This window comes from Struthio camelus, chromosome 1 (assembly GCF_040807025.1).
Source record: "Struthio camelus isolate bStrCam1 chromosome 1, bStrCam1.hap1, whole genome shotgun sequence".
NCBI lineage: Eukaryota > Metazoa > Chordata > Aves > Struthioniformes > Struthionidae > Struthio > Struthio camelus.
The window spans coordinates 107,115,853-107,130,084 of record NC_090942.1 but is presented as its reverse complement, the minus strand read 5'-3'; the positions used below and the strand labels follow the sequence as shown (position 1 = coordinate 107,130,084).

The 14,232-nt window shown below is 39.4% G+C and overlaps 1 protein-coding gene across 1 annotated transcript; it reads right to left on the bottom strand.

The window, feature by feature from the left end:
* Positions 1-4,198: 4,198 nt before the first annotated feature.
* Positions 4,199-13,276, bottom strand: POU1F1 (POU class 1 homeobox 1). Its single transcript, XM_068910509.1, has 6 exons — positions 13,093-13,276; positions 11,997-12,128; positions 10,795-11,040; positions 8,770-8,934; positions 7,212-7,272; positions 4,199-4,418 (listed from the first exon to the last, which is right to left on the bottom strand). The coding sequence occupies exons 1-6, from the start codon at positions 13,274-13,276 to the stop codon at positions 4,205-4,207; spliced, it is 1,002 nt and encodes a 333-aa protein (XP_068766610.1). The 3' UTR covers positions 4,199-4,204.
* Positions 13,277-14,232: the final 956 nt, after the last annotated feature.

Sequence of the window (14,232 nt, the reverse complement as noted above, 5' to 3'; positions counted from 1 at the left end):
GACAGTTGAAACTGTACCAGCTCTGCTCCCATCCTCAGTATTTCTCCTTTCCTTGCCTTCCAAAGTGTTAAAATACAAGCTTAAAGCAACAAAAAACCCCAGCAGCTCAGGTCAGAGAATGGGTCCAATCTGCAATCCTAATCGTTATCCTGGTTTTTTTGTTTGTTTCTAATAGCACTTATTCCCAATCAGATATATTTTCCTTTGGCTTGAGCTGTAGAGCAGTGCAATGTTTTTTGAAGTTACTTGTGGGCCTCTGACTGAAACTCAACTTTCAACAGACTTTGTTGACCAAATTTGCATCTCCTACCTGTAACTGGGCAACCAGGTACTGCTGTTAGGCACCGAATGAGAAACTGTAATGTGAAGTTAGGTAGACAATATTACTGATTTTATTTTGGTTGAACACTCAAGTTTTGTGTTCCATTTTAAATGAAGCGTGCACTTTATCCTTTTAATCACTGTTAAAATCAGACAGATTTCCAGGCATTGCTTGTATTTCAATTATAATCAGTATTTTGCATCTGTCTATAGCCCAAATTGCATCCACTACTAAAAAGCAGCTTCCTGTTCAGTCAGTCTCGGTGGACTAAATGAAATACTTGATTCTCAAACTCTTTTATCCTTGTTGACAACTTAACAGCAGCCAAATGTGGAACTCATCCATCCAGGAGCAATGTGATTATTAATATGCCTAAGAATGGCTGCACTGGGACAGACCAAGGTCCAGCTCATCCAGAATCCTGCTCCATAAACAGATACCCAGGAAAATATGAGCACAAGATAAGCATAGATTATTCTTCCCCTAATATCTCTTCCAGCCTCTAGGTATTTTCTGTTTAGGGAACTTCCAGAGTCAGATGTAGTTTCTGTCTATACAACTTTGAATGGCTTTCTCATCTGTAAACTTCTGCATATAAATAAACTTCTGACACCCACATTTTCTGGCAGAGGAGTTCCACAGATCAAATTCCCACCACGTTAAGAAGCACAGCTTTTGTTTTCTCAAGCTTCTTTCTAGCTTCACACATTAACTCCTAGTTCTTCTATTAGGCAAGATGGTGAACAGCCTATCTCCATCCAGGCTTTCAGTACAACTCATGTTTTAACAGACTTCTGTAATGTTTCACACGTGTGTCTTTTAGTCTAGAAGAGAGGCAGAGTCCTAGCTTAATCAGTTATTCCTCTTACCTTCCATCATCTTCTTTGCCTTTACTGGGACCTTCTCTTAGGTCTGTTGTATCCTTGAGATGAAAGAGGCAGGTGAAGCCATAGATTTATACATTGGCATAATGTCTTTGATTTTTGTCCTCTATTCTGCTTTTAACTCACTGCTTAAAGTTACCATGGGAAAAATAAGAACAAGAAAAAAAAAATACCAATTCACAGAAGAACAGTGCACCTTGTGTTAGTCAAATGCAAATGGCCACCTCAACTCTTTTATTGCCAGGCTTAAAAAGCTGCTCCTCAGCAGTGATCCAGGTTTCCCCCACCCCCCACCCCAATCAAGAGTAATTGGCAGCTGCTACCCAGTGAAAAAGTTGTTCCTAGAGAAGAGCCCAAATTACCACTTAATCTCTTAAGTCTGAAGGCTGCAGCTGCAACACATTAAGTTGATTTCATCCTTTTTTTTTTTTTTTTTTTAAAACATTTCTGCTCTACTTTGTTAGGATTTCCATTGGAAAAAACTACATGTGTTTAGGTGGTAGCCACTTTCTCCACTTAGCCTTTTGTCATTCTTTTGCAAGACCATGGTATTATGTGTGACCTTGCATTTTATTTTGGTATGCTTCTCAAATTAACCTTCATTTGTGAAACTTTTTGGAAGAATGGATAGCACAACTTTACTACAAATCTGCTCTTGGATTAACTATTGCAGCGTGCTAGAAGGAACAGGCATCAGCATCATACACAACTAAATAAAGTAAAGTATTACCAAAACAGAACTACAAACCGTTACTTGGAATGTCATATACATATGAATTCTTTATTTGGGGGAGCAGGGAAAGGACAGGCTTATAGCATTTTAAGAAGCCTTTTTTTAATCAACAAAATAACTTAGAATATAAATAAAGTGTATATACGACAGTAGTTTTGACATATGTAACACTAGATTACATAACAAGGTACACAGAGGAATGTCACCACATTCATTGAATGCTAATCTTTTCAACTGGATTTACCCTTAATCTTTTTGAAAACTTCATGATCCGTCAACACAGCATGGGACTGGTGAAGTCTAAGGCTTAGTCTTACTCTGCTGTAACAAGTGAGCTAGCTATACTAGTGGAGAGAACAGTTAGAAGAGAACACATAGCATAATTTCTCCCCTTTGAGTTATGAAATTGAAAACTTCTTCTAAATCAAGGGGCTATAACAATGCAATTCAGCCATAAAAATGAATTTTCTTAATCCAGGAGCCTAGTTTCCACAGCTGAACATGCCTGTGGTCACTATAATAGCCATCAGACATAATTTAACATACACTAGAGTGAGAACACTTAACTTGCGCACGCTGATCCTAAGCGATCCTGAACATCGCTTTGCTTTCCGTGGGCCTATTATCTAGGCATTTTCTAAATCATCAGGTCTGATTTATGGAAAAATAAAATTTATCTGGTGATTACCACTTCTATGATGTACTCTCTTAATTTCAGTCTTGGGAAAACAGTCTAAAACACATATACGGTAATGGGGTATTCTAATAACAATGAGCAGGGCTGATGAAATAGCTCAATAATCTATCCCTGGTGAGTACTAAAGTCATTCATCTAGCTCCTTGGTGTCTGCCTTTCTGACAGGTGGAGCTCTGGCACTGTTTTTTGCCTGATTTTTTTCTCTAGGCTAGGAGGTGAGAAATAAGGGATTATTTTTAGTTACTGGGGTGTAAGAGAGTGGGAGTTCACAGTGCAATAACTTCTTTGTGTGGATACTTATTTCAGAGCACAAGGGCCTTCTTTTTGTAGCTTAATGCACGCTGTCTTTGAAATAAGTGTCTCCACACATGGATTTAATCAGGAAAAATACAGAACACAGAAAACCCTAAGTAAAACCCTGATAAATCTCTAGGTATTTGCCTCAAACCACTGAGTTTTAGGCCAACACAAGGTAAATTGTATCCTAATTTTTATAGCTAAACCTAGCCAAATCAAACCTTAAGGCATATACTAAATTCACAACAATGGCCTTTGGTAACTAGAATAAAAGGAATGTCACTTCTACTTGGCATCTATTTAAGGCATCTATTTAAGTGGTATATGGAGACAGAGCATGCATTAGGAACTGTGTTGACACCTTGGTGGGGGTAAGCTTATTTTACAATAAATAGTAAGACAGCAATTATGGCACATCTTTAATGTCTTCATCCTGAACATATACAATAAAGTTACCTAAAATGCTTGACTCAGAGGTATACATCCGTTTCAAGTGGGTAGCTATCCATTCTTTGGAAAGACTTCAGTCCTCAGTTAGCATTTCTCTGCCTGCCCTCCTGGCTCTCTGGGATCTACTGACAACATTCCCACAAGATCCCGTAAGTATATTCCATCCTTGGCCATAACTAGATTTTTAGCAATGTTGCCACTGCAAGTTTAAAGTCACTTATTCACCTTCTGCTCTTCAAAGTTCTAATTTCTCACTGTTGCTCAATTTAGTGAGCTCGGAGTTTGCTGCTGGAGATGGGACCCTGCAATGTGCCTAGCAGCCTGCAATCTTACAAATATTAGCTAATTATCTTGGGGGGGAGTATAGCACATACATGGGCATGCAGAGGCAAAATTCTCTCAAAACTATAGCCACTGATACCAAACCTTTCTTCATATATAGCAAAAATTTCTGTTTCCTGATGCTTAGGTTAAACTGCATGGAGTTCTCTATTAATCATTAAATTTACCACACATGCAAGAAAGGCACAGCACAGGGAAACTACATGTGCAACTCATAAAACATTTCTAGTTCAGCAATGCATAGTAAGTTCCTTGCAGTTAAGCAGTGGCCTCCCACTCTTTAAATATATGCAGTAGCGTTTAATTTGTTGCCAACCTTTTACATTAAAATCAAGTCTTCCACAGCATACTGTATCTGAATCTTGCTAGCTCGTAAAGAAAACAAGTGGTTTACTGATTTTTTTAAAGTAACAAAAAGTACTTTATAAAGTACACCAAAAAAAACATAATGGAAATCCACAGCTACACTTGAGAAAGCTTTACCGGCATTCATGATGTTCCTTGATAATAGAACTAAAGGTGTTCTGGTGTAAACTTGTCTTCACTCTTTTTTCCCTTTGTCTTCTGTTGCAAAACCAAACTCTCACAACTTCTTTCTCAAGATTGAGCCCCTCAGCCATCCTCATAATTTCCTGAGAAGAAGGCTTACTTTGTTCTCCAAAGTGCCTCTCTAGGGCTTCTTTGGCAGCAATACTGGATGAAGGGATAAAATTTCATCTTTAAAAACTTTTCTGACACATTCAAGCTTCTGCCGCTATTTCAGGAGAGAGTCAAGTAAGAGCATTGAAGATACTGATTTGGTTTGTTTCCTCTTTTGCTAAGTAAATGAAAACCCAAATTAAAGTGCACTGCAGTTTTTTGCTGATGAGGACACTGTAACATCATGTAGAATTTCAGCACCGAGTAATTTAAAGGGAAAGATACTATAAACTTTGGGGTAGTTTTAATGGTAATCATGCTTCTTGTTTGTGCTTCCTGATGTTCCCTTGGAGATATAGCCACTAACTAGACATGAATATGATTACATGAACCGGAACAAGCTGGATGCACATTATACTCCCGTTGCAGTGGTGTTGTAGGAGTCCAACAGACACAAACATATTACAAGGATAACTATGCTGTGTCACTCAGGTTTACTAACAAAAAGAGTTCCATCAGCCATCATGTGAGAAATACAGCATTTTCTATCAGGTTCTGCATGCCACTTTTTGGTATGGAGAGGACACTATAGTATTTCTAGCAATCACAGAGATTGCAGCAATTCATTTTATCAATGATTACGTTTTCTAAAAATCTGCCTAAACCCAATCCTCGCAGTCAGCAGTGATCAAAGTTGAGTGGTTCAATAAACTGAGTAAGTTAAGACTACTATCTTTCCTAAATTTCAAATGGAATTTGTTCCATATCTATGTTCCATATTCTCAGAAAACAATGAGTATCTGCAACATGCTTGTGTGCGAACAACAAGATGCATCCAAAGGTAGCTTCATCAGTAGCTCTAATTTCTTTGGACACAAGATGGCAGTTTATGCATTATTCTGGAGATGAGGTGCAGGTATTTCCATTAAAAAAATATACAAAAGATCTGCTGGAGTTGTAGTAATTTCACTATTTCATCTGTAATATGTTCTTATTCTTTTATTTTATTGGTTTATTTTGCAATATTTGGTAACATTACCAAAATTAAGAGTGTGATGTTCCGCATACACGCAGGTACAGAATTGTCATCATTTTTGACTACCAGTTTTTCTATCAAAGTAGAAAATAAAATAGCTGCTGCACATTCAAATTAATGAGATTTTGCTCAGGGTATGACTAACCTAATTTAGTTATTGGGACTTCTGTTTTTCCTCTAGTTTGCCTTCAGACACCTACTAAGAATAGCTAACAGTAAGGCTGCAGTTCAGATAAAGGCCATCTCCCTTCAAAGAAGGAAGCCCTTCTGAGGCCAAATTGGGGCCTTCAAAGAAAAAGTAAGATTTTCTTACTGTATCTGCTATGGTCCTGAACTTTCCCTCCATTATCTGCATCTTTGATAACCTGACATATTTAATATTCCCAGCGCAATGATGTTAGGTGTAAAAGTAGGAATAATTTGAAGATGCTTAATATGAGGACTGATTTTCTCAGTAGTTTGTTAAAAAAGCAACATAATCAACAAAACCCACAACCTTAAGAGCAACAGTCTCCAGTGGGTTCTCCAGCCAAGGAAAAACACCTAAAATAGAGACACTCTGAACTGACACCTCATGCAGGTCATACTACAGAGAACAGGCAAGGGCTTAGCATTGCCCCTCCAATCCTTACCAGCTTGGAGAGAAAGCCCAGAGGAGAAACTGGCCTCCCAAGAGTAATACTTCTTCTCTTGTGAGGTGCCATGATCTGAGCAGCGAGTATCTCCCACCTCCAGTTCTCTCCTAACTGAGAAGCATCCCCTTAGAGGAATACTTTGAAAGCTGGCAGGAAATCACGCCCTCATTTTATTCCCTATATCAAAGGCAACATGATTCAGAAAGGAAATCTCAAGTTGAATGTGAGAGGAAAAGGCGTGTTGTCACCGTGGGGTTCTGAGACTGTGGGATTATAGAGCAACCTGCCCCTCTGGGAGCTAGAACTGTGCATAGGAAATGTTCAAAGAATAGGTGCTTTACTGGAAGAGGAAGGGCCCAACAGCATTAGATTGTGCCCACTGGCAGACAAATTCCCCTTCTGTGGAAAAAAACTAGAGCCCCTTGGAATCTCTCCTGGTGAATCCCTTCTTCACCAAAGACAAGACTCTGGAATACCTAAAGGAGAAGGAAGTACCATACCACTGTTTTCATCATGTTCTGTTTTTGCCTATTCAGTAATTGCTTTTATAACATGATTTCTCAACCTACTTGATTTCTGCATGGAGTTGGGGCTAAAGCTGGTAGATGTTGGCCGCGAGAGATGAAAAAAAAAAAAAACAGGAGAAGTTCCTAGAACAATTTCCTTCTTTCCATTTATATCACGAAAGTGCTTCCTCGAAGCTCGAAAAAAATCATGTGACAGAGGATAGGGATGGGGGTCTTATGCTATGTGCAATGAGCTTTCCCTCAAACTTTCCAGACCATAATTGTCTGTCAAAATAATGCAATTTCATCTGGTATAATGTAGAATCTCCCAAAAATGAAAACAAGGGTGCTCTGATATCTTATTCACTATATAGACATCATAAAGATGTGGCAGAATTGAGATGGTTAGAAAATTTTTTTCACACTAAAATATGTTGTCCTATATTGAAAAGAAGTCTTTACTTGGGAAATGTAGTATATTTTCAGCAAGTTGGTTTTTTAGGCGGGGTTTATATTGTTATATTTTCCACTGGAATGTTTCAGAATAATTTTTTTTCAACTAGCTATATAAATGCACTAATAAAAAATAACATTTAGATTTCCAAACCAACAAAAAGAAGCATCTTAGCCAAAGGGATTTCTAACAGGTTACGCCTTAAGTATTTGTTACCTTATGGTGGTTCTGCGCTTTCTCTTCCGCTCATTGACTCCAACTTTTTCATTGTATAAAGCTGTATTAAAAACAAAACAAAACAAAAACCCCAAAACAGGCAGTTACCTTCCACAGAGAATGGAATTCAAGCACAATTATCACTAGAAAAAAAAGTCCCTTTTCTTAAGACAGAAGAAAGTGCAACAGATACTGCTGCCAAATAAGAAGGGCACTGCACGCAGTAACGCTTCTTTCTTTAGGATGCTGCATGGCTAGTCTAACTCCAGATATAAATGATTATGAGCAAAAATGGTATACCACAGGCAAGCAGCACTGGTTCTGTGCTTCTGTGCCTACATACCTGAGAAACCCCTTTGTCTTACATACCCTCATTTTCTTCCTCTACCCCTGTGGCGTAGGTGCTAGGGAGATGGAGTCCCTTTCCATACTCCTCAGCTACCTCACCCTCTTATCTCAGAAATCCAGCCCTGGCCCCCATTTATTCCTTTGCTGCTTCCACCTCCCTCTTGGATGGACAACTCAACCTTTGACCCTCTACCCTTCACTTCTCAGAGATTGCCTGATCTTCCCTGCTCCTCAAGTATGAACCTGCCCTCACACAGTCAGGCAACCCATGCTACCCATTGCAAACCCCTTACAGGTGATTCTTACACTATGCTGACTAGAGTAGCAGAGCCTCTGATTTCTACTGCGCTAATAGTGAAGGGAAACTTTCCGTATTGGTTCAAAGCAAACTGAAGCATGTGGCAAAAGCAGCTACTTAACAGCGTTCCCTGTGGTTGAATATTGTGGCACATCCAAAAAACTGCATTAAGGTCATGTCATCTCCCTTCCCATACTGAGTGCTGCACAGTTGTAGTCCTGGCTTTCACTGTCATGTCCAGGCATACTGCTTCCCATCATCATAATTCATCCAGCTGAAAAGGCTGTACTTTAAAACAGCCCATTTCCTTTAAATCAGAAAACCTTCTTCTAAACTACTTTGCCCAAAGAACCCACCCTAGTACTCTTCCCACAACTGGGAATTAACTGGACATACGGAAGGGAAATCCTCCAGTGGCAAAAAGGTCACATCCAAAACCTCTGTGTCATACTATTCTTTGTCAGGGGCTTAAAAAGCTCAAGCTGAGCTCAAATCCTTTCCCATGGCCACATCACATATGCCAAGGGACTGGAAGGAAGAGTCCCTGTCTAGAGATGAATCCCAGTAGTCTCTTAAATGTGCTGTCCTGTGGATCCTAAAGAAATGGTAACAACTCTGACTTATGTTACAGCAGTGGAACTAGTCTGCTGGAATGGTACCAAAGGGAATGGTAACCATTAGGTAAAGTGATGGTTCTGCAGTTTTGTACCCTCCATGCATTTCAGGTTGTTTGCTCCTCCTTGCTCACCCGAAAACCTACCAAAACTTAATATAGGCCATCAACACACCTTTGTATTTGAAGCTGGTAAAACAAAAACCTTAGCCTTTGGAAGACATATACTAGTCCTTCAACATATGTAGAGGATTCAGGTCTAAATACAAATCAGTTTCAAGAGGGTTTCAAATTTCTACCTCCTACTTGTTCTGCTTCTTCCAGCCACTTGGACAAGATTGATTTCAGTTTGCATGCATTCTTGAAACTCAGCTGCAGGTTTTCAAACCGGCAAATAGTAGTTTGGCTAAATTCAGAGCCATGTACAGCTGCCAGCGCTTCTCCAACATTGGTTTGTGTATAACCTGTCAAAAATGAAGAGGAAAAGGTCACTTTGGAGCTTCCTACTGTGAATTACTTTCCTTAAGACACTTATCCCTTCATCGCTGACTCTTAAGAACAGTGCATGCGGCAGCATGAAGGATCATCTTCCTGCAAAGGTCTCTGCAGCTGATTTTGAATGCACCTCAGTGCTACGTTGAGTCATTCTGTTGATTTCAGTGTAGGTTTATAGGTTCTGAGATTAGGGGTCTGAGAAGGATCCAGACCCCACATTTTTACTACTATACATGATATTATGTCAATATGCTAATTTCCATCTGCGTCTCTGGTCTCCTGTTATTTGTTGTGATGACTAAGGTAAAGCGATCGGAGAAGTGCTGCAGTTTATATGCAGGTACTGACTTCATAAAGAGCAGTTCCCCATTCAGTGCATTGAACGTGTCAGCCACGTTCAGGAATCCAGCCTCTATTCCTCCCTTTCTTCCTCTGCACCAGAATGGGCACAGTCTCTCTGGATGCCGAATGCGTCCACGAGGTGGCTATTTACCTCCGTTTTAATTGCACTAACTCTGGGTCTCACAGTTTCAAACCTACAGCCCGTATTAAATCTGTCTTCCCTTGTAAAGCTCAACCTCAGATTAGTTTTCCTGTGCCAATTTTATTTTTCCCTATCAGGGTATTAAGCCCAGTCTTACAGTCTCTGAGCCATTTGTTTACTTTGGAGGAAGTTTTGCTACCTTACAGACTGAGGATCAAGATGCTGTAATAATAACGGTGATTAATAGCTTGGGGCCTAGCAAATCGTCCCAATGCTATGGCTGACATATTAAATAGTCATGACATACAGCGAAATGCCTACATTGCAAATATTATTTCAAACTGTAAGTTTCTGTTCTAATTCTCATTTTTATACTGCAAATGGAACATAATAGCTTTTTAGCTGTTGAGATAATGCATAGATACCTCTAACAACCTTATATATTTTTTTCACATTTAAAAAGCTGGATTTTGTAGAAGGATGCCCTATTTTTAATGATACAATGTAACGTTATAACAGATAATATCAAAATTACAACTCTCAATTTAAAGTACCCAATTTTCTTAAGAGGGCTGAATCTGCAGCACTAGATGATATTTTTTTCAGGATAGCTCAAACAAGGGTGGGCCAGGCTTTTGGTTTACCATGTCCCTCAACCTTTGTGTGGAACGGAAAAAAAATCCCTGCAGATGAGAAAGTGTTCAGTCCACCTTTGCCCTCAGCTAAGCTTGCCCAAAGAAGGGCCAACAACGCACCAGAAACCAGCCAATACAGTGCACCTCACACAATCCCCAGTAGTTATCAGAGAGCAACGAAAAAGTCAGTTGCTGCTGTACCCGTGTCATGGCACGAGAAAATAAAACAGGAAAAGAAGCTTCTTATGGTATGAAAGGTTTGCCACAGATGTCATGGCTATCCATATTGTGTACTGAAATGACATTGCACCCTCTTGTGAACGGAGTACATCACGGGGAAGAGAATGCATATAAGAGACTAGAACATGCACTCTCCTAAGCTCTAGAAATCTTGGGGCTTTGCAATATAACATGGCCGCTACTGAATGTAGTTTAATGAACAGCAAAATGTTCTTCCCACTTCTAAGGAGGACAGAAATAATTTAAATACTAGGAACATTTAAAGTCACTTTCTGCGTACTAAGTTGCAAAAAGCTTAAGTTTATTAATTCTGCGCAAGTCTTCTAGGAGTGGAGAAAGTTTGGCACTGCAAGGCAGGACTAAAGTTGTGATTAAACAACTGTATAGACCAGACTATAAAACATTCAGAAATAACTGGGCTTTCATTTGAATTTTTCAGGCTTTTGTTAGCTGACAAAAAAGACACATACCCAGCTTAATTCTCCGCAATTTGAATTCATTGGCAAATTTCTCCAGTTCCCTGATTTCGGGGGAATCCATGTCTATTGGTTCTTCAACAGACTTGTTTTTCCTGCGAAATTCCTGCTTGAAGTCGGAGGCTGTGGGATCGTCTCCAAGAACAGACTGGTGCATAGGCGTGAAGCCGTGGCCCAGAGCACAGGAACCAGCACTCAGAGCATGCTCAGGGAATTTATAAAGGCAAGGGGTCAGGCTACCTGAACAAAACCAAAAACAACACCCAGCACCATTAGTCACTAATGCTACACAACAAAAACATGCCTTCTTCACCTCATAATCAAAGTCTGTAATCTCATATAGCATAGGTGAAAGACTGTCCAAGAGTTAGGGCATAAAGACTTCGGAGATCTAGTCTCTCTCTGGTCCCCATATGTGAAAACAGAACCACAGGCCACAGCCGTCCTTTTTCACAGGCAAACTGTAATACACTCAAATAGGATGATAAATGGTCCAGACTTAGACAAATAACAATCCGGGGCCTCAGCTCATATTAAGTGGCACAGCGAGATTGATGGGTTTGTGCCACTTTGAGCCACCTAGAATGTGCCAGTTTCTATTTTCTGATATAAAGAATATTTCCATGAAAATGCCATTTGATGCTCAGACAAGATACTATTATGGTTCAGTTTTAGGATAAAATTTGTTTGAGGAAAGCACACAGGTAAGAGCCCAGAGAAAAACAACATATTCGCTATTCATTCCAGCTTAAAAAGAAATTGTTCAAGGATAAAACTATTTCATGCTACATATTGTTCACAAATATCAGACTTAACAAGGAGATTCAACTAAGAGTCAAGGTTCGTTTTTGCTACATATTGTATGTACAGCTAGAGTGTTTCTGACATGAAGGAAAAAAGATAAATTTATTGAGAGAAAAACAAGAAGTATTAACTCTCTTCAGTGTATCTGTAGCAGACAATAAAATCCACGTCCTCAGAACATTCGTCTCAGTTTTCTAAATGACACAGAAATTTTTAGTGGAACTCGGACCTTCATCAACATCCCTCCCCTGCCTCATCTTATTTTTCTTGTCTTCTTCGCTACCCTAACTACTCTCATCAGAGTCAGAGGTTTTAACTCCACAGAAATATTTTGTAGGTGTCACATAGTGTAACCACAAAAAAAGATTTTTCCAAAGAATAAGAGAGAAGACTAAAAAAGAAGGACTTGCTTTGTAAAGTGCTGACACCATTTACTACATTGGGATGCGGCATGCTGCATGTCTGTAAGATGCGACTCTGGGAGAGACTTGCTGACAGCATCTCTGGAGTTGCAGGCTTGATGCCTAAAAAAGAAGTAAGGATGTAAAAAGAGAAGAGAAAGATGTAGGTATATTTATTTTAGAGTGGAACAAAGTAGACTTCTGAGTGCTACCTTTTGTTTAATACCTGTTCTATGGACTTCTCCCAGGGATCTGAACAATTCCAGGAACATTTGCAACCGACACATTAATAAATAATGAAATAGGAGCATTTGGACGTTTGTGCATAGTGAAGGAAGCTTTATGAGATTTGGAAAAAGCATACGTTGATGGAAACTATTTCTTTCTGCCCTTGGAGACTATCCCAATGTGTTTAATCTGGTAAAAAGCAAAAAATAATTCTTCCCGATCCTAACTCACTCTTTCAAACCCTGCCCTCAAGATCTTGATCCCAAAGCCCGTGGGAGTTATCATGCATCTACAAGGTTAATGCTCATTTAAACACACTTAATCATCCTAAGTGCAAGGCATTTTCCTTGATGTTTTTATGACAAAAAATATAGCAGCAACTATAATAACCTCAACAAACATAGCACAGACCCCTTCACAGACCCACAGCTTTGTGGTTTTCCATCTGAGCCTGGCGACAATTCTGATGGCTGTACCTATTAACTGCAAACTCAAACTGCCACTTTTTGTGTCAAAGGAGTTAGGGCTCCGATACACTAAATACTACACAGACATATTAGATAAATCAGTCCTGCTCCCTCAAAGGTGATGAGCTGACCAGACAAAATGGACATCAGATGAGCGAAGAGTAGCATTGTCTCAATCTCGTAGCAGAGAAGTGAAACACAAAGTGATTTGTCTAGAAATGCAGAGGTTTGGGGAAACTCTGGACACTGACACCTGATTTCCTAACTCCTTTGCTAATGTCTTAACCTCAGTCCTGTCCTTTTTAAGAAACTGTCTTGAATGCATCCCTCTAAAGGAAAACTGACCAAACTAGCGTGCTAATTGCTCACCCAGTCGAGAATCTCTCACTTACCTGCCATCACCCCATAGGTAGATGGTTGATTTCCATAATGACAGGAAGGCACAGAATAATGAAGGCCTGCCGATGTGTTTCCCAAAGTCGTCATGGCAAAGTGGACACGGGAGCATTTAGGAGTTTGGATCAAAGACAAAACAGACGGGACTGGTAAGAAAATGTATGAGGATTCAAGATACATCCTTTCAATTCAAAGGTAGACTACATCTTTGTATTTAGTTTTTCTGTGCATGTATTAAGCATTTAACTCCACAACCATCAAGTTAAGGCTGCTAGAAGCCCAGAACACTTGACCATGTCTCACCAGATGAGACTGCCAGTATCAACAGCATGATCCCCATTGAGCCAAGACCAGCAATACTCATGCCTTGGTTTTGACGCATTATTTTTAGTGTAATCTATGCCTATAACCACAGTTTAGATATACTGCTAAGCAAGGGAAGCATTGTTCTCTACAGGAGGAGACTGGTTCCTCCCTCCACCCAACTTCCAAGTACCATTTCATTTATTCTTACATGAAAACATTTTCTGCATTCCCAGAAACTTGATCAACTCTACTGTCATGTAAATCTCAAAGTGAACACAGATATCTAGGAAGGCAATGAATTTATCTCCATTGTTTTCACGGGGTCTTCTAGGCAGCAAAATGAGTAGCAAAAATCTGACAGAGAGATGCAGAAATAGATACAGGATAGTAAGCTTGGCCTCACTAGTGTCACCAATAGAGCTGCTCAAGAAAATCAATGAAGAGGTTATATTATTCCAGTAAATAAAATTTCTTTCCATTATGAAAGATTCCATAGAGTTTGCTCTACTCCCTGCACCCTCTCAGTTCTCCTCAGCAAGTTCTGGAGAGCAAAAATCAGCAGTTCTGCCTCACGTAAAGGGAAAGGTGTGTGTTTCCGATCTGTGTTCAGTAAATTTCAATACCTGAAGAATCAGACGAGTTTTTCTGAACGTAAAATTAGAATTGTGGCTGTTTTTCACGCATAAGTAGGCAAAAGAAGTGCATATACTGTCTTCTCTGACAACAACTATAAAAGGTAATATTAAAATATCATGTTTGTGAACATTCAGATAAGTAAAACTGCAATTTAGAGCACACATTCTAGTTGTTCAAAACAATATATTTCATTA